Source organism: Oncorhynchus gorbuscha, linkage group LG01 (genome assembly GCF_021184085.1).
Source record: "Oncorhynchus gorbuscha isolate QuinsamMale2020 ecotype Even-year linkage group LG01, OgorEven_v1.0, whole genome shotgun sequence".
Classification (NCBI taxonomy): Eukaryota; Metazoa; Chordata; class Actinopteri; order Salmoniformes; family Salmonidae; genus Oncorhynchus; species Oncorhynchus gorbuscha.
The window spans coordinates 13,660,700-13,684,165 of record NC_060173.1 but is presented as its reverse complement, the minus strand read 5'-3'; the positions used below and the strand labels follow the sequence as shown (position 1 = coordinate 13,684,165).

At 43.9% G+C, this 23,466-nt stretch overlaps 1 protein-coding gene across 2 annotated transcripts; it reads left to right on the top strand.

Annotated features, from left to right (window-relative positions):
• The first annotated feature begins 6,180 nt into the window (after positions 1 to 6,180).
• LOC124033346 (aurora kinase B-like) lies at positions 6,181 to 12,240 on the top strand. 2 transcript variants are annotated; one of them, XM_046345364.1, is made up of 9 exons: positions 6,181 to 6,330; positions 6,557 to 6,595; positions 9,447 to 9,531; positions 9,670 to 9,718; positions 9,876 to 9,938; positions 10,331 to 10,469; positions 10,728 to 10,876; positions 11,140 to 11,314; positions 11,504 to 12,240. In XM_046345364.1, exons 1-9 carry the CDS (start codon positions 6,322 to 6,324, stop codon positions 11,675 to 11,677), a joined length of 882 nt encoding a protein of 293 aa, XP_046201320.1. In that variant the 5' UTR covers positions 6,181 to 6,321; the 3' UTR covers positions 11,678 to 12,240. The 2 variants fall into 2 exon arrangements, with proteins under 2 accessions (XP_046201320.1, XP_046201312.1); XM_046345356.1 differs by having other exon boundaries at positions 6,185 to 6,330; positions 9,876 to 10,064.
• The last annotated feature ends 11,226 nt before the right edge of the window (positions 12,241 to 23,466 follow it).

The window sequence follows — 23,466 nt, the reverse complement described above, 5'->3', positions numbered from 1 at the left end:
AGACATGGATGTCGATTAAGGCAGCCCCCCGCACCTCTTTGATTCAGAGGGGTTGGGTTAAATGTGGAAGACACATTTCAGTTGAATACATTCAGTTGGACAACTGACTAGGTATCCCCTTACCCTTTCATCATCCATCACATTGCGCCCTGCTGGCATCTGTGTGCCCTTTGACCAGGAAGTTGGCCGTTGGAACTTAAAAGGTCGTCCACACTGGGGCCCTTATCCACCATAATGGCCACGTCTGTAGTGAGTAGGGGAATGATGCCACACTGCAGGAATAACTCCTAAACACTTACAGCTCCAGGATAGAGTGCAGATACAGACGTGACTGCGCCATGTAGTGCCATCCCCACCATTACCTTGAAGGTGGAGAAAGACTGTACAGCTGTGTCATGATGTTGCCTCTTTGGGTGTTGCGAGCCCCATTCCCCTCTCCCTACCTCCCCCTTTCCTCCTTCAACTAAGCTGCTGTGGCCAGAGAGACATTGTAAATTCCTGAGGATCTCCACAGTATAGAGAGAGTACATTTTCATAGAGAACAAAGGAATTCCTTGCACCTCACAGAACTTGATGTAGGAACAAATGTCATGTTCCAGAGAAAGTATAAAAGATCGGTGAAGAATCCAGCTACGAACTGGTCCGTTTGTCACAACTTGGGGAAGCTCATGGGAGACGGTGTGGCCACATTACCATAACACTGTTTATATAATAGCCTCAGATATGAGGTTTACATCTAATTGTTGTATAAGATGAATGAGTGAGTATGATACTGTTTACACAATTTTATGTGTAAATAGTATCATACTAATTGTGATTTTGGACTGTTTAATGAAGGAAAACTCAAAAAGGGAATTTGAGTTAACTAAATCAGAGGACCGCCCCTGAGTCCAGTTAGAGTCAGGCTTCCTGAGACAGCCCCTTTCTGCTGAATAATTCTGAATAAAACCCAACTTTGAGAAATTAGCACCAGACCATGTTTTTCTCCATTAGGAGGGGACAAAGGTTGTAGACCATTGCTGAATCTTTTAACCATACCACGTGGTTAAACTCTTAGACTATCGATAGCGACAGAATAAGAACAAGTCTTTGATATTAATTACTAGTCTGCAGTTAGGAATTTGGTATCATTGAACGCGAAGAATGACAATCGCCGAAACATTCATTCTATAACAAAAGAATGAATGTCTCTGAACTATCCATTCTAACCAAGACAGAGAGAGAGAGAGAAAGAGAGAGAGGATGAAACTCTCCAACAGAAACAAACTTTTCACCAGCGATCAAGACGACACACTGAGCGTAAATATATATATTGATTGCAATTGTTCCAGAATGAGTGAGGGTTCATGTGTAAAGGATTAGCATTTCAATTGTTATAATTATTAACTCTGTAGTGACTTCTTAGTCGACCCCCACTTCTCTTTTTGTCCATCAAGCTGTGATGCCGGTTCAGCCCACTAGGGCACATTCTCCTATCATTTCATGTAACCATATTTACTGTTTGTTTATGCATTTCTGTGAATTACTTAGTTAGTAATAAATAAATTATTTAAGACAATTGATGCATGGATGACTCATAGTGAAGACTGGGTTCGTGCAGATAGCCAACAATTTGCGACTTTTGGAATGAGACTAACGTGAGGTAAAGTAAATAATTAATTAATTCGAAGACTAATTGATCAGATAAAATATCTGAAAAGTTATTTTAGGAAATGATAACTATGTAATCTGAACATTTTTCCTTGGTGCCCCGACTTCCTAGTTAATTCAATTTACATGATTAATCCGTAATACTAATTACAGAGAATCTTTGATAAAAACTACAAGTCTTCAATGTAATGATAGTAAAGACACGACAGCAGATAGGAGGATGGTGAGTGGCAGCGGAGCTCTGTAAAGTCTACCAGAACCGTTATTTCTGCATAGTCCTTGAACTCCAGGGGCAGGTGGGCCCTGACGCTCCCTGGTGACATCCAGATGGACGCGGAGCCAAGCAGGCAGTACAAGATGTTGGCCCAAGAAGTGATGATGCGGCTCACAGTGGACTGGCAGACGCTGTAGCGATTGGCCAGGTCCCTCTGCTTCAGGCCCAGTGCAAGACGAGTCATGAACAGGAAACACTCATCCATCTGTGGCAGGGACTATTGAACACAAAGCAAAACATATTGGTCATCAAATAGATTATCCTTCATTTACATAACTCTTGAAATCAATAGTAATAAACATTATGTTTATCATAAGCAGAAATATTGCTTCATTGTTGGGAAAATAAGTTAAATGGCAGCATTACTTCCTCAAGACTTCCTGATTAGGCTCTATGATCTCCTGGATCATTAAACGCCTGAAAGCACTTGCCTCATTAGTAGTACCATTGTGTGTGTGTAGTATCATGCCAACTCCTTGTCACTCATTATCGTGACAAAGAATGTTTGGCTTGACAATGACAGCAATGGAGTTGGCAAGAGCCCAAACAGATCAGGAACCAGACTGGATCATCTTACAATACTGTACTATACTTGAGTAAGTAGTCACAGATTTTCTTCCAGGAAGGCTAGCCGTGGCTGTTTTAGCTTTGTTGACTCAGACCATCTTTGTTGTTGCTGCCGCCGGTTCAGTCAAATGCCAGAAGGTAATCAGGTGCTTGTGGCTTGCAAATCTTCAGATTATGACTGATATAAAGACAGTTAGTATAGTTAAACATAGTTGGATACGGTAGTTAAGATATACTAAAAAGTGCTTTTCAATGTCAGTTTTATCCCAGCATGTTCAGGGACACTGAAAACTATTTGGAACGCCCCAATGGACCTTGGATGAAAATCATGTCATCTGGACAAAAACATTTAAAAACAACATTTTGTTGTGTTACAGCCTGAATTTAAAATGGATTAAATTGTCAAAGTGGAATAATAATAATGTTTTTATAAATGTTTACAAAATTATAAAAAAATGAAAAGCTGAAATGTCTTGAGTCAATAAGAATTCCACCCCTTTGTTATGGCAATCCTAACCAAGTTCAGGAGTAAAACAGAGTTTTACTGTTCTTGCATGGAGTCACTCTGTGTTCAATAATAGTGTTTAACATGATTTTTGAATGACTACCTCACCTCTGTACACAACACATACAATTATGGTCCCTCAGTCAAATAGTTAATTGCAAACACCGATTCAACCACAATGATGAGAGAGGTTTTCTGATACCTGGCAATTTTTTAAACAAAAAAAGTATAATTTAACTAGGCACGTCAGTTAAGAACAAATGATTATATACAATGATGGCCTACCCCGGCCAAACTCTGACCCAGTTAACACTGGGCCAATTGTGCACGCCCTAAGGGACTCCCAATCACGGCCGGTTGTGATACAGCCTGGACTCAAACCAGGGTCTGTAGTGATGTCTCTTGCACTGAGATGCAGTGCCTTAGACCGCTGCGCCAGTTGAGAGCCCAACCGTATGTTCTCAACGGACCCAGCAAATCTCTGCAGACCAAACCAGTGTTGTGCTGCCAGATTCTTCAACTTCTACTGCAGTTCCTCTATCTCTAAGAAATTGGTCCTTGATCTTCATCAGGACGATATCCAGGGCTGTAGGCTCAGTGACTGCACATTACTGAATGTGAGTATTCTCCTGCTTCACATCGACTGCAAGGGGAGGGGAAGTAGGTCTAGGGGAAGGGGTCTCTCTACCCTTTCTCACACAGGTCTCTGTTTGGCCGGGATGATATCATTCCAATGGAACAAGGTAGGAAGCCTTTCTTGAGGCGTCTGCATCCTCCTACTGCGGTCACCTCTGCAAAGTTGCTCTCAACAATGAGCGCTGCATACTTTATGGTGTTTAATGAACTTTTATTTTTATGAGACATATTTTCCTGACTTCATCCACAGGAAGTGTGAAAACGAACAGTGGAGTTGTACCAATGATGTGCATAAACCCTGGATGACTAATAGGGGGCACTGTATTGAAGCCACCTAACAGCCATCTTGGCACTTCTCCTCAGTTGTAAAAAAATATTTTGGAAGCAATAGTGATTCATTTTTTTATGCATACATTTGTTTTTGACAAATGAATTATATTACAGACACCTTGATGCATACTTTTAAATTACACCATATATACACAAAAGTATGTGGATACTACAAATTACTGCATTCGGCTATTTCAGCCACAACAAAAGTTTATAAAAAAAGAAAAAAAAGTATGTGGACACCTGCTCGTCGAACATCATTTCCAAAATCATGGGCATTAATATGGAGTTACTGAAATAACTGACTCCACTAATTTGTAGATGTTGGAACATTGCTGCGGGTACTTGCTTCCATTCAGCCAAAAGAGCATTAGTGAGGTCGGGCACTGATGTTGGGTGATTGCGCCTGGCTCTCAGTCGGTGTTCCAATTCATCCCAAAGGTGTTCGATGGAGTTGAGGTCAGGGCTCTGTGCAAGCCAGTCAAGTTCTTCCACGCCGATCTCAACAAACCATTTCTGTATGGACCTCGCTTTGTGCATGGAAGCATTGAAATGCTAAAACAGGAACGGGACTTCCCCAAACTGTTGCCACAATGTTGGAAGCACAGAATCGTCCAGAAAATGTCATTGTATGCTGTAGCTTTAAGATGTCTCTTCACTGGAACTAAGAGGCCTAGACAGAGCCATGAAAAACAGCTCCAGACCATTATTCCTCCCCCACCAAACTTTATAGTTGGGGCAGGTAGCGTTCTCGGGAATCCACCAAACCCAGATTCATCCATCAGAATGCCAGCTGGTGAAGCGTGATTCATCACGTCAGAGAACGTGAGAGTCCAATGGCGGCGAGCTTTACACCACTCCAGCCGGTGCTTTGCATTGCACATGGTGCATAGGCTTGTGTACAGCAGCTCAGCCATGGAAACCAATTCGTGTTGCTCCCGACAAACAGTTCTTGTGCTGACATTGCTTCCAGAGGCAGTTTGAAACTGTAGGGGGTTTTGCAACTTCTCACAAAACATCTCAAAGTTCATAACAAAAAGGCAGACAACTTGGAGATAAGAAATAACTAAATATATTTATTAACTGAAGTAAACTAAATACAATTAACAATGGTGTGTGTAATCAGTAGTGTAAATGAGTGGTTGCATGCATAAATGTGATGAGGGGTGTTAGGTGCCAAAGCAAACAAACGGACACAACCAAAATCTAACAGTGTGTCTGCATGGAGTCACCTCAATGCCACTCAGTAAGCAATGGACCTGATCGGACAGCTCAGAGCTTCTGCTCTTTTCTGTCCATAAGAAACAAATGGATTGGTGGAATAGACAGGGCAGGCCAGGAACAAGGAAGGAGGGCGTGGTCAAGCAAGGCATCCCCCGAGGCTAGATGCTCTAAGGTTTTTATCAGAACGGGCATAGATTAGTTTCGCCTTTTTCTTTTCCCGACATGAGTTTGTGGTGTTTCCTTTTTTTAAAACTTTTTTTTTTTTAAACGTCATTAAAATTATAGTTCACAACTGTGCAGGGGGAGACACTTTCATACACACACAATTGATTGTTTTTTTTCTCCTTTCTCCCCTTTCCTCCCTTCTAGGTCAGTTTCAGCATTATGGACATGGGTGTATCTGTGGTCCATTTGGCCTGTATCTCCTCATTGAATGGGGAAGAGGTGTATTTATCCCGGGACACACCCAGGCACAGGTGTGTACCATGTCGCTGACGACCCTTCCAGCTCCGCCCACCGACATCCTATTAAGGAAAACAAGAGCAAAGAGAAGAAAAAAACGGCACAGAGTGGGAGGGTTGTCACAAACTGAGGACAGACAATTTTGGTCCCGCTCTGTGAGCTTGTATGACCTATCACATAGTGGCTGAGCCATTGTTGCTCCTAGATGTTTCTACTTCACAATAACAGCACTTATCACTGAGCTCTTCAGTAAGGCCATTCTACGGCTATTGTTTGTCTATGGAGATTACATGGCTGTGTGCTCGATCCCTCACGTCATTGTTATCTAAATATTGTGTAAATAAATATATTAGCCAATGTAAAAACAATATTTAGATAACAATGACGCGAGGGATCCTCTGATTGTGGTCATCATATTCGCCTTTTTTTGTGTGGAACTCACCACAACTAGCTAGCTACCACGACACCACAAACATCAACAACATAAAAACACAGGAAGTAAAACGGAAGCGCGTCACTGCTGGGCTGACCAATCGACGAGGAGTTGTACATTTGATCTAACCAATCACACACAACGACAGTGGCTTTGAAAGATTGGCGGTCGAAGCGCAAAGAATAGGGTGCCGTTTGGTTTTAAAGTTATTGTACTTCACATATAGCTAAATGCGTCAGTATGATGCAGGTAAGAGTTTAATTGTTAATTAAATTACTAAAGTTTCTTCCTACATTACTGTTGTCTCTAGCTAATAGCTTGCGTTAGCTTTGTTTGAAAAATGGCTTTGGCTAGCTAACATTAGCCAGGGTACTAGCTAGTTAGCTAAAACATCTATGGCCAACGTCAACTTCTGGGCAGTGCCAATGATGACGTTAGCCAACTTAGCTTGTTAAACTATTCAATCTCTTTGCAGAATAAGGAGAATTGTGATCCTAAAGGCCTACAAAGACCGGTAAGTTTCGCCACACTGGTCCTGTTTACCTTGATGATTCCCTCCTTTCCTTGCCGAGTTTTCCCAACTCCACGATGTAGCTACATCAATGGATTGAGTGTCACTAGTTACCACAATCAGTTAAAATGGCAATATCGTGTGAACTAACTTATTGGTCATAATGTAAGGTTAGGCTGCCCCAGTATCTGTGCGTTAGATATGATGGGTATTACGGTTCTCCTAACTAACGCGCTGGAAGCAACAAACCAAAAGCCCATTAGACAGCGCAGCAATCGTTATGTCAAAATACGTACGTTACTCACCAAATATGGAGTTTCGTATTAATTTACTCCCGTTATGGCCGATATATACTGAACAAAAATATAAACGTAAGAATTTCAAAGATTTTACCAAGTTAGTGTTCATATTAAAATAAATTCATTAGACCTAATCTATGGATTTCACATGACTGGGAATACAGATATGCCTCTGTTGGTAACATACCATAATTTGTATTTTTTTTAAAGTAGGGGCATAGTTCAGAAAACCAGTCAGTATCTGGTCTGATGACCATTTCCCTCATGGAGCATAACAGTTGATCACACTGATTGTGGCCAGTAGAATATTATCCCACTCTTCAAATGGCTGTATGAAGTTGCTGGATATTGGCAGGAACTGGAGTATCATGTTGTACATGTTGATCCAGTGCATCCCAAACATGCTCAGTGGGTGACATATCTCTGAGTATGCAGGCCATGGAAGAACTGGGAAATTTTTAGCTTCCAGGAATTGTGTATAGATCCTTACGACATGGCTGTGTATTATCATGCTGAAACATGAGATGATGGCGACGGATGACTAAACGCAGAGAAAAGGTCTGAGATTAACACAGGCTTATGAGATCTTATATGTTTTGTTCTGAGATATCAGTCAGGTAACCTCTGAATTTTAAAGCATTTATGTGCTTATTTAAAACATGTTTTATACAAATTCTTCTGTTAAAGATTTTCATAGAACAAAATGTATAAGATCTCCTAAGCCTGTGCTTACCACAGACTTATTATTTTTGTGAGTAACAAATGTATTTTGACATTAATACGCTTGCAGAGCTGTATGTTGGAATCGGAGCTTCCTTGGCGTTAGATCTAACCCACAAGCTTAGGGCAGGGTTAGGCATAAGGCTAGCAGTGTGGTTAGGTTTAAATTCAAAACGTTTTTGCGTGATATTCATAATCTCTAACACCACCCCAACATCAACATACTTTTGGTCATGTAGCGTGTAGACACCTGCTCGTCGAACAAAATCATGGGTATCTGGAGTTGCCCCCCCGCCCTTGCTGCTTTAACTGCCTTTACTCTTCTGGGAAGGGTTACCACTAGATGTTGGAACATTGCTGCAGGGACTTGCTCCCATTCAGCTACAAGAGCATTAGTGAGGTTGGGCGATTGGGCCTGGCTCACAGTCGGCGTTTCAATTCATCCCAAAGGTGTTAGATTGGGTCGAGGTCAGGGCTCTGTGCATGTCATGCTGAAACAGGAAAGGGCCTTCCCCAAACTGTTGTCACGAAGTTGGAAGCACAAAATTGTCTAGAATGCTCTGTAGCATAAAGATTTCCATTCACTGGAACTAAAGGGCCTAGTCAGAACCATGAAAACAGCCCCAGACCACTATTCCTCCTCCACCAAACTTAACAAGTTTGCACTACGCATTGTGGCAAGTAGCATTCTCCTGAGATCCGCCAAACAGAAATTTGTCTGATGGACTGCCTGATTGTGAAACTTGATTCACAGTCCAAGCTTTAAACCACTCCAGCCGGCGCTTGGCATTGCGCATGGTGATCCTAGACGTGTGTGCCGTATCTCGGCCATGGAAACACATTTCCCGACGAACAGTTCTTGTGCTGGAGTTGTTTCCTGGAGGCAATTTGGATCTCTGTATTGAGTATAGCAAACAAGGACTGACAAGTTTTACACGCTTCAGTACTCAGCGGTCCTGTTCCGTGTGCTTGTGTGGCCTACCACTTCACTGCTGAGCCGTTGTTGCTCCTAGACGTTTCGACTTCACAATAACAGAACTTACAATTGACCAGGGCAGCTCTAGCAAAAAAAATGAACTGACTTGTTGGAAAGGTGGCATCCTATGACGGTGCCACGTTGAATGTCAGTGAGCTCTTCAGTACAGCCCCTCCTATTGTCAATGTTTGTCTATGGAGATTGCATGACGGTGTGTTCGTTTTTATACACTGGTCAGCCACGTGTGTGGCTGAAATAGCCTAATCCACTAATTTTGAAGTGGTGTCCACCTAGTTTGTGTGTGTTGGGGTGGTGCTGGAGATGATGAATATGGAGTTCAAACATTTACATTTCCCTTTAAGAAGAAACATTGTAGAAGACGGCTGAGCTTTATCCATAATTATGATTTTGTTGTAACTAGTGACAACCCTGTAGCTCTGACTACATCGTGTCGCTGTCAGTCGATACTTATAAAATGTAAATTCTGAAACCCTTACTGTGTACATAATGTTTGTCCTCGGTAGGTTTTTTTTTAAACAACAAAAAAAAACGAAATGATTGAAATCCATCCTTTTTAATAAAACGTTGATCAAATATAACCACCAACTGTTTCCTCCTATCGATTGTGAGCGACTTGATCTAGTCGGAGGTACTCTACCAACAGTCGTCGCAACCCAACTCCACCGTGATGTACATCGTGGAGCTGGGAACCCCATCTACTCCATTCCTGGCTAGCCATAGTTGCTATAAAATAAAGTTGCCCATTTTGCTGGCTACCATTTTGAATTCATAACTTTGAACCAGTAATGGTGAGCTAGCGGCAATTAGGTTTAATCCAGGATGTTTTTCTACCTGATAGATGGCAACTTCAATGGTGTCTGTGGGTCCACAGAGAGTTCAAATACCCTCTGCCCCAGAGACTACAGACAAAAACGCAATTACAGGTACATTTCTATAGCTACCATTCTGTCTGATGTGCCATCTGAAACTGTATAGAAACACATCACACCACTTTTAATGGTGCTAACAATGTACCAAATATGTTTTTTTTCCTATTCTGAATCCCCATGATGTCACAACAGGTCCTGGGAGAGAGCCTGTCACCTCTTCCTCCGGTGCCGCTCCAGCAAAGTAAGTCTTCTGTCCAGTAATATCGTCACCTCACCCAGATGTTGTGCATTTGGAATTTCTTTAAGAAGGGTCAATTCGCCTGAGCATTTTTAGGTTTTTATCAACTAGATGTGTCATGAAGGTGTGGTTTTACAATCGCTACGTCTCTCCTCATCAGGAAATTCACCATCCATGACTTTGACATCGGGCGGCCCCTGGGCAAGGGCAAGTTTGGGAACGTGTACGTTGCGCGGGATAAGAAGCTGAATTTCATTGTGGCACTGAAAGTGCTCTTCAAGTCTCAGATGGAGAAGGAAGGCGTGGAGCACCAGCTCCGAAGAGAGATTGAGATTCAGTCCCATCTTAGGTCACTAGTACCTTGATTTGGCATTTCTCGACTTTTTGAATCTAGCCTAGTGGGGGTATAGGTTGATGTTGCCTTAATATAGTGATTTCTCTGCGGGAAATGTTTTGACTTGCTGGTTAACACCAACATCATGAAATATACTTCAGTAAGTAGATTTCAGCTGGTGTTTAGAAACTGACCAGTATTCCCTTTATAATTCAGGATGTATTTATTTTCTCAGGTTGGGGAAGGTAGATTTAAATAATTCCTTCCTCCTGTTCCTTTAGACACCCCAACATCCTGCGCTTCTACAACTACTTCCATGACCACTCAAGGGTCTTTCTGATCCTGGAGTACGCCCCACGGGGTGAGATGTACAAAGAGCTGCAGAAATGTGGTCGCTTCGATGACCAGCGCACTGCTACGGTAAGAGAAGTTGGCATTTTATTGTTGCATAGACAAGATAATTATATTCTGAATAATCAGTATCCGTTGCTTCTTTCACCCAAGACCTCCAATCATAGCATTTGGTTGTTAGATAGTATATTTGTAATAATAAAGTAATCATTTGGTCTGATAATGGTAGCTACATTTTGGCATTGATTTAAGTTGGCATTACTTTATTTGCATTTTAATTGCAACGTGGAAATGAGTAATGTCCAATATCTGTGTGTCCTTTTTTAGTACATGGAGGAGTTGGCTGATGCACTGCAGTACTGCCATGAGAGGAAGGTGATACACCGTGACATCAAGCCTGAGAACCTGTTACTGGGTCTCCGTGGGGAGCTAAAGATAGCAGACTTCGGCTGGTCTGTCCATGCCCCATCCTTAAGGTGAGCGACCCCTGAACTGAACCCTCTATAGCCTCATATGTTTGCTTCACAACTAAATACTGTCCATTTGTATGTTTGAGACTACATTACTGTCAGATTGTACAGAATTACTGATCTACAAATCACCTTGTTGCATCCCAAATAACTACTTGTTTATGTCAACAAGATTGGAGATTCTGTACCCTGCCTAGCTCAAACTGATCTCCTCAAATACACTGAATGTCATGAATTCACTGGGTTTTTCTTCATCTTACCCCCTCTAGGCGCCGCACAATGTGTGGAACGCTGGACTACCTGCCCCCAGAGATGATTGAGGGGAAGATCCACGATGAGAAGGTGGACCTCTGGTCCATCGGGGTGCTCTGCTACGAGTGCCTAGTTGGAAACCCCCCGTTTGAAACTGCCAGCCACTCCGACACATACAAACGCATCACGAAGGTTCGCTTTTTTTAAATCGGCAATTACTTGTATATCCAGTAGTAATATTATCCCTAATTCAAGTGTAATCGCTTGAGTAGTTCCATTGTGATTTCTGACTATTTAAATAGAATAGGCATACATGTAGTAGTTAGATATTCACCCAAGGCGCAGCTTTTAAACTGTAATGAATGACCTCCCATCTCTCAGGTTGACCTGCAGTTCCCCAAGGTGGTGTCTGATGGTGCTCGGGACCTGGTCTCTAAGCTGCTCCGCCACAGTCCCTCTATGCGGCTCCCCCTGCAGAGCGTCATCAACCACCCCTGGGTGAAAAGCAACTCCCGACGGGTCCTACCTGTCGTCTTTGCTCCCAAGAAACCCTAACTGTCCAATGTTCCAGCCTGTCTACACTGACAAGAAACCCCTAAACCACCATAGACCTACATATTCATATGTTTATCGGTAATAATTTAATATTCATGTTTATAAATAATTGAACACCACTCAGTATGTTCCAGCCTGCCTTTTACCTGGCTGGAGGACTGACTCTTACCCTGCTGATTGGGAGTTTCCAACTTTCAGGGTTTCACTTGTTTTTTTTTTTACTTACCCGGACAATCTTCATCCACAATTTTAGTTGCACTCGCAGATATAGATGGATCTGTTAAGCTGGGACAACCAAAGGACTATAGACTACTCTCATTTTAATTTACATTCAGCCCCAGAACAATTCAAGGGCGCCCTCTACTGTGAGATTATTTCTTGCGTTTCTTTAAATAGATTTTATAAATGTATTTACTTTGTCTTTGGTTTCCTTTCTCCTTTTTTTCTCTTTTCAACATACCTTTTTATACAGTCTGCATGAAACATCCTCTACAAAGCTTATTCTTTATGTGTTCCTTTTGCAACTGTTTTGAAATAAATATGGCATTGGGTGCTTCACAGGATGATGCCAAATTGATTTATGGAAAAGAGTGGCAAGTATCAATTAAGGTTATGAATGAAGTAGTGGGTGAAATTCCATTTTTTTACCTCTCCTTTTCCAGGTGATGTCAGTGTTCTTTTGTCCACTGGGACTATCATTATCCTCAGTTCTGCAAATGATCGTTTTTGTCTGGGAACTGCATGACTGCTGAGGGTGTATCTGAGATGGCCATAGCCCTGGTCAAAAGGAGTGCCGTTTATAGTGAATAGATTTGTTACACAGACCGGGACACTGAGAGGAAGATAAGGACAACTCTTAATACATTGTAAAGCATGGCTGGGACTGTAATAAATGCACTGAGTAATTCTACTGTCTGGTTACACCGGTCTGGCTGTCGCGATAACAGAATAATGCAGAGATTGAATACGGAGGCTATGAAGTGAATGCGATGCTCATTGAAAGAGATTTTATTTTATTCAGACCCTGAGCCCAACCAAAGCACACACACTTCATCCCCCAGCCAGTACCCAGTGAGAGGTCATATGTTAAAGGCCATTTGGGAGATTCAGTTAAAAGCAACCCCAGGGTGCCACTGGCACGTTCTATACCGTGTGAATGGACCCGTGTTTAAGCCCTCTTAGCTTGACCTATAACCCCATTCTGTTATTGTATGTCTAGGAAATATCAGTTCTCTCCATGAACCTGGTAATCTAATGGGTGTGCAAATTATTTTTCTATAGCTGGAGGTAAGCCTCTTCTGGTGTCTTTTCCCATCCTTACTGCTGGTCTGGAGGACTCGCAGCTCTCTAACGAGGCACTTGACTTCAAATCTAAAGCTTTCATAAAACTTGATATTACTTTACATTTTCCCTCAGCAGTACAGTATTTCTGCCCAAATTTCAATGAAATGAATATTACCACGTTGGTTGAATGACCACAGCCTCAGTCTTTGACTAGCTGAAAGTGTGGCAATGCATCATACAGGCATCTGTAAATGAGCTGTGATACAGTGTGAAACTACAAAAATGACAAATGTGCGGCACCTCGAAGCCAGAATTTGATCTAGAGGAAATTACCGGTCTTATAAGCTCAATAGAAATGTATGCAGATCTGTTAAAAAAAAAAACATCTTATAAGAACTCCCATTTGTATTACATGCTTGAATATGAAGTTAACATGTACACTGACCATTTATTTATACTTTTTGCTTTAGGAGTGCCCTAATGTATTTGCTCTCTTTTACTACAATATGGGAGTGGCCCAAATTAGTTTGACAAAGTCAAATCTGCTACCTTTTATCCAATGATTGCTGACCTCAAGTCTAGTCGTGTGTGTCTGTCTCCCACTTTTCAGCAAGACCGTTTGCTCGGTTTGTGTGTGAGGAGAGGGGGAAATAGAAGATCAATGAAGTCCCATTGTCTCATTATCTCTTCTGGGAGCTTTAGAGACTGAGGACGTACACAGTAATCACTCATCCTGTCAGTGGGGCTGAAGTTCACAGTCACACCATCACTATCACAGTCACACAGCTACACTGTCACAGTCACTTATCACAGCTACACCTTCACAGTCATATACACGTCACACGGCTACACCATCACAGTCACACAGCTACACCATCACAGTCACACACCGTCACTCTCACAGTCCCACGGCTACACTGTCACAGTCACTTATCACAGCTACACCTTCACAGTCATATACACGTCACACGGCTACACCATCACAGTCACACAGCTACACCATCACAGTCACACACCGTCACTCTCACAGTCCCACGGCTACACTGTCACAGTCACTTATCACAGCTACACCTTCACAGTCATATACACGTCACACGGCTACACCATCACAGTCACACAGCTACACCTTCACAGTCATATACACGTCACACGGCTACACCATCACAGTCACACAGCTACACCATCACAGTCACACAGCTACACCTTCACAGTCATATACACGTCACACGGCTACACCATCACAGTCACACGGCTACACCATCACAGTCACACAGCTACACCATCACAGTCACACGGCTACACCATCACAGTCACACGGCTACACCATCACAGTCACACAGCTACACCATCACAGTCACACAGCTACACCATCACAGTCACACAGCTACACCTTCAGTCGTTCAACCATCGAGTAAAAAGAACCGTAACAAAACAGGAGGAAATGGTCCTTGAGCTGAGCTGTGGCTGCAGCATTGTAGCGAGGAGACTACATGGTGGGAGATGATGTCAGATGTAATTCTCCCTACAAATGTCTCTGCTACAGGTGAAGTGAGGCAGCAGCGGACTGTGAAATTACATTTTAAATTACAGATGAGGGCTGTACTCTGCTGGGCCGTGCAGTCAGTGCACAGAGGCCATATTGCTCTGATGGGGGTAATAAAGGAAACCATTGCCTGGCCCAAGGGCAGATAGACCTCCAGGGTGTATTCCAATGATGTACATAAACATGTATGTTTATGGGTGTATTCACTGTGGCTGAGTGGATACAGGAGATTCCACAGTGGAGGTCAGCCATTGGTGAAGGGAAAGGAGAGATTTGGAGAAGATTGTGGGGTTGTTGGTAAACGAATAAGCAACTAAATGTGTTTCTGAGTGGGGGGGGGGTGACCAAAGAAATATAATCTTATTCTAGTTTTGTGAATTGGACACCACAATCTGAGCTCTCAGTAATAAAGCGTGTTGTCTAGAGCTTGTCCTATAAGGTTGACAAAACCTTACATCTGCTACTGGCAGTGATGGAATGCTATCAGGGTTAATATGGCGCCCACTGAAGCAGAACATGTGGTCACACAGGGGTCAATAGCATTCTGAGGAGAACTCCATGATGTTGTGGAGGTGCCCTGCTGAGTTATATAGACTAGAAACACCACACCAGCCACCTCCTGTCCATTACGAACGTATGCCTGACTGCTGTGGAAATCATGACAGTGTCCTCTCACATCATGAACCTCCCTTCAGTCTTAAATGTCTCCAGGTGTATGAGAGAGTTATTTGTTGCATCGTCTCTACTGAATACTGACCAGTAGGTGTTAATCACTGAAAGAGGAAAATAATGTTGTTTTGTTGATACCACACATTAAAAGCGAATTGACACATCCTGTAATATCCATTGGCTCTGTAGTTGGGTTCACTTCTTACAGATGACTGAATTGCTATGTGTTCTTTGTTGATACCACACATTCATAACTGACAATCCCCATAATATCCATTGGCCTGTCTCTATTTGTGTTAACTTCTTCTGGTTTGCCTCTGCAGGGTTTGAGTGTGTGGCAGAATGTATATTAAAGGGCACTGATAGACATCAGCACCCAGTCCACAGACATTAAACAAGCTGGGTCACCTAATCAGGACTGTCAGGGGAGAAAATTCATTACAGGTGCCTAGACATAGAGAGACAGATGCATAGAAGACAGGCTGAGATGGGCCTTTTAGTCTATTGATAAATGAGTGGAAGTGATGGGGGACTTGATGTCCTGCCTAATACAGCAACTGAGCCACATCATAGGGGGACAAACATTTGAAAATGGCTCAGAGAGATGAAGGGATCTGGAATATTCACGTTCCTATTTGTCAAATATTTTGTATTTAATTGCCTTGAAAAACATCAATGTTTATGAAAAACAAAGGGTGCGGACATAAAGTTAGGGTTATGGTTGAGCCGGGGTATGAACATAAAGCTAGGGTTATGGTTGAGCCGGGGTATGAACATAAAGCTAGGGTTATGGTTGAGCCGGGGTGTGGACATAAAGCTAGGGTTATGGTTGAGCCGGGGTATGAACATAAAGCTAGGGTTATGGTTGAGCCGGGGTATGAACATAAAGCTAGGGTTATGGTTGAGCCGGGGTATGAACATAAAGCTAGGGTTATGGTTGAGCCGGGGTGTGGACATAAAGCTAGGGTTATGGTTGAGCCGGGGTATGAACATAAAGCTAGGGTTATGGTTGAGCCGGGGTATGAACATAAAGCTAGGGTTATGGTTGAGCCGGGGTGTGGACATAAAGCTAGGGTTATGGTTGAGCCGGGGTATGAACATAAAGCTAGGGTTATGGTTGAGCCGGGGTGTGGACATAAAGCTAGGGTTATGGTTGAGCCGGGGTATGAACATAAAGCTAGGGTTATGGTTAGCGTTATGGCTAAGCCGGGGTGTGGACATAAAGCTAGGGTTATGGTTGAGCCGGGGTATGAACATAAAGCTAGGGTTATGGTTGAGCCGGGGTATGAACATAAAGCTAGGGTTATGGTTGAGCCGGGGTATGAATATGAAGCTAGGGGTATGGTTAGCGTTATGGCTAAGCCGGGGTGTGGACATAAAGCTAGGGTTATGGTTGAGCCGGGGTATGAACATAAAGCTAGGGTTATGGTTGAGCCGGGCTATGAACATAAAGCTAGGGTTATGGTTGAGCCGGGCTATGAACATAAAGCTAGGGTTATGGTTGAGCCGGGGTATGAACATAAAGCTAGGGTTATGGTTGAGCCGGGGTGTGGACATAAAGCTAGGGTTATGGTTGAGCCGGGTAGAACATAAAGCTAGGGTTATGGTTGAGCCGGGTAACATAAAGCTAGGGTTATGGTTGAGCCGGGGTATGAACATAAAGCTAGGGTTATGGTTAGCGTTATGGCTAAGCCGGGGTGTGGACATAAAGCTAGGGTTATGGTTGAGCCGGGGTATGAACATAAAGCTAGGGTTATGGTTGAGCCGGGGTATGAACATAAAGCTAGGGTTATGGTTGAGCCGGGGTATGAACATAAAGCTAGGGTTATGGTTGAGCCGGGGTATGAATATGAAGCTAGGGGTATGGTTAGCGTTATGGCTAAGCCGGGGTGTGGACATAAAGCTAGGGTTATGGTTGAGCCGGGGTATGAACATAAAGCTAGGGTTATGGTTGAGCCGGGCTATGAACATAAAGCTAGGGTTATGGTTGAGCCGGGCTATGAACATAAAGCTAGGGTTATGGTTGAGCCGGGGTGTGGACATAAAGCTAGGGTTATGGTTGAGCCGGGGTATGAACATAAAGCTAGGGTTATGGTTGAGCCGGGGTATGAACATAAAGCTAGGTTTATGGTTGAGCCGGGGTATGAACATAAAGCTAGGGTTATGGTTAGCGTTATGGCTAAGCCGGGGTGTGGACATAAAGCTAGGGTTATGGTTGAGCCGGGGTATGAACATAAAGCTAGGGTTATGGTTGAGCCAGGGTATGAACTTAAAGCTAGGGTTATGGTTGAGCCGGGGTATGAACATAAAGCTAGGGTTATGGTTGAGCCGGGGTATGAACATAAAGCTAGGGTTATGGTTAGCGTTATGGCTAAGCCGGGGTGTGGACATGAAGCTAGGGTTATGGTTGAGCCGGGGTATGAACTTAAAGCTAGGGTTATGGTTGAGCCGTGGTATGAACATAAAGCTAGGGTTATGGTTGAGCCGGGGTATGAACATAAAGCTAGGGTTATGGTTAGCGTTATGGCTAAGCCGGGGTGTGGACATGAAGCTAGGGTTATGGTTGAGCCGGGTATGAACATAAAGCTAGGGTTATGGTTAGCGTTATGGCTAAGCCGGGGTGTGGACATGAAGCTAGGGTTAGGGTTGAGCCGGGTTGTAATTGAAGCTAGGGTTAGGGTTGAGCCTGGTTGTGGTTGAAGCTAGGGTTAGGGTTGAGCCTGGTTGTAATTGAAGCTAGGGTTAGGGTTGAGTCTAGTTGTGGTTGAAGCTAGGGTTAGGGTTGAGCCGGGTTGTGATGGAAGCTAGGGTTAGGGTTGAGCCTGGTTGTGATTGAAGCTAGGGTTAGGGTTGTGCCTGGTTGTGATTGAAGCTAGGGTTAGGGTTGAACCTGGTTGTGATTGAAGCTAGGGTTAGGTTGAGCCTGGTTGTGATTGAAGCTAGGGTTAGGGTTGAGCCGGGTTGTGAACATGAAGCTAGGGTTGGGGTTGAGCCGGGTTGTGAACATGAAGCTAGGGTTAGGGTTGAGCCGGGTTGTGAACATGAAGCTAGGGTTGGGGTTGAGCCGGGTTGTGAACATGAAGCTAGGGTTAGGGTTGAGCCGGGTTGTGAACATGAAGCTAGGGTTATGGTTGAGCCGGGGTATGAACATAAAGCTAGGGTTATGGTTGAGCCGGGGTATGAACATAAAGCTAGGGTTATGGTTGAGCCGGGGTATGAACATAAAGCTAGGGTTATGGTTGAGCCGGGGTGTGGACATAAAGCTAGGGTTATGGTTGAGCCGGGGTATGAACATAAAGCTAGGGTTATGGTTGAGCCGGGGTATGAACATAAAGCTAGGGTTATGGTTGAGCCGGGTGTGGACATAAAGCTAGGGTTATGGTTGAGCCGGGTATGAACATAAAGCTAGGGTTATGGTTGAGCCGGGTGTGGACATAAAGCTAGGGTTATGGTTGAGCCGGGGTATGAACATAAAGCTAGGGTTATGGTTAGCGTTATGGCTAAGCCGGGGTGTGGACATAAAGCTAGGGTTATGGTTGAGCCGGGGTATGAACATAAAGCTAGGGTTATGGTTGAGCCGGGGTATGAACATAAAGCTAGGGTTATGGTTGAGCCGGGGTATGAATATGAAGCTAGGGGTATGGTTAGCGTTATGGCTAAGCCGGGGTGTGGACATAAAGCTAGGGTTATGGTTGAGCCGGGGTATGAACATAAAGCTAGGGTTATGGTTGAGCCGGGCTATGAACATAAAGCTAGGGTTATGGTTGAGCCGGGCTATGAACATAAAGCTAGGGTTATGGTTGAGCCGGGGTATGAACATAAAGCTAGGGTTATGGTTGAGCCGGGGTGTGGACATAAAGCTAGGGTTATGGTTGAGCCGGGGTATGAACATAAAGCTAGGGTTATGGTTGAGCCGGGTATGAACATAAAGCTAGGGTTATGGTTAGCGTTATGGCTAAGCCGGGGTGTGGACATAAAGCTAGGGTTATGGTTGAGCCGGGGTATGAACATAAAGCTAGGGTTATGGTTGAGCCGGGGTATGAACATAAAGCTAGGGTTATGGTTGAGCCGGGGTATGAACATAAAGCTAGGGTTATGGTTGAGCCGGGGTATGAATATGAAGCTAGGGGTATGGTTAGCGTTATGGCTAAGCCGGGGTGTGGACATAAAGCTAGGGTTATGGTTGAGCCGGGGTATGAACATAAAGCTAGGGTTATGGTTGAGCCGGGCTATGAACATAAAGCTAGGGTTATGGTTGAGCCGGGCTATGAACATAAAGCTAGGGTTATGGTTGAGCCGGGGTGTGGACATAAAGCTAGGGTTATGGTTGAGCCGGGTATGAACATAAAGCTAGGGTTATGGTTGAGTTGGGTATGAACATAAAGCTAGGTTTATGGTTGAGCCGGGGTATGAACATAAAGCTAGGGTTATGGTTAGCGTTATGGCTAAGCCGGGGTGTGGACATAAAGCTAGGGTTATGGTTGAGCCGGGGTATGAACATAAAGCTAGGGTTATGGTTGAGCCAGGGTATGAACTTAAAGCTAGGGTTATGGTTGAGCCGGGGTATGAACATAAAGCTAGGGTTATGGTTGAGCCGGGGTATGAACATAAAGCTAGGGTTATGGTTAGCGTTATGGCTAAGCCGGGGTGTGGACATGAAGCTAGGGTTATGGTTGAGCCGGGGTATGAACTTAAAGCTAGGGTTATGGTTGAGCCGTGGTATGAACATAAAGCTAGGGTTATGGTTGAGCCGGGGTATGAACATAAAGCTAGGGTTATGGTTAGCGTTATGGCTAAGCCGGGGTGTGGACATGAAGCTAGGGTTATGGTTGAGCCGGGGTATGAACATAAAGCTAGGGTTATGGTTAGCGTTATGGCTAAGCCGGGGTGTGGACATGAAGCTAGGGTTAGGGTTGAGCCGGGTTGTAATTGAAGCTAGGGTTAGGGTTGAGCCTGGTTGTGGTTGAAGCTAGGGTTAGGGTTGAGCCTGGTTGTAATTGAAGCTAGGGTTAGGGTTGAGTCTAGTTGTGGTTGAAGCTAGGGTTAGGGTTGAGCCGGGTTGTGATGGAAGCTAGGGTTAGGGTTGAGCCTGGTTGTGATTGAAGCTAGGGTTAGGGTTGTGCCTGGTTGTGATTGAAGCTAGGGTTAGGGTTGAACCTGGTTGTGATTGAAGCTAGGGTTAGGGTTGAGCCTGGTTGTGATTGAAGCTAGGGTTAGGGTTGAGCCGGGTTGTGAACATGAAGCTAGGGTTGGGGTTGAGCCGGGTTGTGAACATGAAGCTAGGGTTAGGGTTGAGCCGGGTTGTGAACATGAAGCTAGGGTTGGGGTTGAGCCGGGTTGTGAACATGAAGCTAGGGTTAGGGTTGAGCCGGGTTGTGAACATGAAGCTAGGGTTATGGTTGAGCCGGGGTATGAACATAAAGCTAGGGTTATGGTTGAGCCGGGGTATGAACATAAAGCTAGGGTTATGGTTGAGCCGGGGTATGAACATAAAGCTAGGGTTATGGTTGAGCCGGGCTATGAACATAAAGCTAGGGTTATGGTTGAGCCGGGGTATGAACATAAAGCTAGGGTTATGGTTAGCGTTATGGCTAAGCCGGGGTGTGGACATGAAGCTAGGGTTATGGTTGAGCCGGGGTATGAACATAAAGCTAGGGTTATGGTTAGCGTTGTGGCTAAGCCGGGGTGTGGACATGAAGCTAGGGTTAGGGTTGAGCCGGGTTGTAATTGAAGCTAGGGTTAGGGTTGAGCCTGGTTGTGGGTGAAGCTAGGGTTAGGGTTGAGCCTGGTTGTGATTGAAGCTAGGGTTAGGGTTGAGCCTGGTTGTAATTGAAGCTAGGGTTAGGGTTGAGTCTAGTTGTGGTTGAAGCTAGGGTTAGGGTTGAGCCGGGTTGTGATGGAAGCTAGGGTTAGGGTTGAGCCTGGTTGTGATTGAAGCTAGGGTTAGGGTTGTGCCTGGTTGTGATTGAAGCTAGGGTTAGGGTTGAACCTGGTTGTGATTGAAGCTAGGGTTAGGGTTGAGCCTGGTTGTGATTGAAGCTAGGGTTAGGGTTGAGCCTGGTTGTGATTGAAGCTAGGGTTAGGGTTGAGCCGGGTTGTGAACATGAAGCTAGGGTTGGGGTTGAGCCGGGTTGTGAACATGAAGCTAGGGTTAGGGTTGAGCCGGGTTGTGAACATGAAGCTAGGGTTGGGGTTGAGCCGGGTTGTGAACATGAAGCTAGGGTTAGGGTTGAGCCGGGTTGTGAACATGAAGCTAGGGTTAGGGTTAGGACCTTATGCATGCGCCGCCATTCTAGAGTAGTTTAGTAAGCCAACCATCCCTGTGCCTTATTCTGGTGAGTGTGAGGAGCTCACACTTCACTGAACCCCATACAACCCCATTATCTGGCTATTCCTAAGACATGCTACTGACGTGTATCAGACACACGCTGTTCCCACATGATAACACTAAAGGAAAAATGATTAATTACTCTCTGTACCTTTTGAGGTTGATCCTGATAAGTATCTATTTCACCCTGCCTAGGGAGAGATAGCAGTGTTCTATCTCTCTCCCTCCCCCTCTTCTTTATTTTACCAGGCAAGTCAGTTAAGAAACAAATTCTTATTTACAATGACAGCCTGCTCTGGCTAAACCCAGATGGCGCTGGGCCAATTGGGACTCCCAAACACGACCAGTTGTGATACAGCCTGGCATCTAACCAAGGTCTGTAATTACGCCTCTAGCACTGAGATGTAGTGCCTTAGACCGCTGTGCCACTCGGGAGCTCTTCTGCCTCTTGGCTGCAAACAGTTTGTTTAGGAGATGGCATCTTGAGGAGTCCTTTAGTGGGATGCCAGTGTTCATTAAAGGACTATCCCCTGACACACGCACGCGCGCACGCACGCACACAATGAACTGGACCCAGAGCTTTGGGATTTTCTCTGCTGTTGGGAGCAGGGAGCTGTTTCAGGACTAAAAGCTATTAGTTCTGCATCATTGGCCCTACAAGCACACTCGACACATAGATCAACAGAAGCTGTTAGGAAATAACACACAGAAACTCTCACCTCCAGATACACATTCAAATACATTTACTGAAATAATAAATTATTAGTAATGAGTATGAGCTTATTATGGTGTTGATTATTCATTTCAGCCATAATTTGTTTATCTTTCCTTAAGTCAGATTTGTTTTAAATAGGCCTATATTGATGAATTAAATGCAATAAATAGTAGTTATTTTTCACTGAACATGTTTTACTGCTTGTTTTTAGCAAATATGATGAGCACGATATCCAATAGAAAATATTTCCAATCCACTCAATAAAAATGTGATAATTAGTTTTTTACAACAATGTATTTCTTCTCAGAATGGTCTTGGTCTGAGAAACAAAGTATGGTGTAAGGGGAGACGAAAAGAGGTGTAGAAATAAATCAATTACAATTAATCTTGGTTGAGAAAGTAATTAAACTGGTATTGGGCACTGGCCAGTTAAATGTGGAAGAGCTTATCCCTGCCAAGCACAGATGTTTAGCTCGCCTCGCTCTGCCGAGGCGTTTATTCCTGCTGAATGGCTAAAAGGTGCTGTATCGCTACCAGGCATTGGTGATGAAGAAAACAGAAAATTGTCAGATCTGGATGCACTCTGACATTGTAGGTTTACTAATCATAACATGGAAACTATAAAATAATTATAATTGTATTTCAATTATTCAGGATATTGCCCTGAAACGAACCTGTTAAGTCGCATTTCTCTTTATGTGACGAGATTAATGTCGGTTTTTATTGTTTTGTGTATTCCCTCGTGTATACTTGGTCCATTAATTTGTCCAGCCAAACACCAGAGCTGGCAGCGAACGACGAGTGACAAAGCCTGCAAACGGCATTAGGCATGAATAGTTGTTCCTGTAAGAATTGTGAATCTCCAACTGAAGATGCATTGAATACATATTAGCAGTAAAACGTTCCTCGAAGGGCACCTTGCAATACTCTGACGTAGGCTAAATAAACTCCCACCGACAGAGCTTTGCATTTGCAGTTTCTTTCAATCTCGCTGCAGTCCTGACTTCTCTTCTCAGCTTCCGGCTGTCCTGGAATTTACTACAAACATGGTGAGATGCGTTCATTGATCCTCAATTCCTAGCCTAAACAATGATTGTGGCGACGTACAGTTATTTTAGACTAAAATGTATGAAAAATCACAAGTGGCACTTATTCAGTCAACACTGAGTGGACTACTGTAAATTGTACAGTAGTCGAACCACGGTCGCCGTCCATGGTGCTGAAATGCATTGTGCTGAAACTATGATGCG

Excerpts from the sequence above, each read along its gene's own strand:
- LOC124033346 (XM_046345356.1), top strand. Across the intron at positions 6,596-9,446 it reads CTAAAGGCCTACAAAGACCG|ATGGCAACTTCAATGGTGTC; the intron begins GTAAGTTTCGCC and ends TCTACCTGATAG. Across the intron at positions 9,532-9,669 it reads AGACAAAAACGCAATTACAG|GTCCTGGGAGAGAGCCTGTC; the intron begins GTACATTTCTAT and ends ATGTCACAACAG.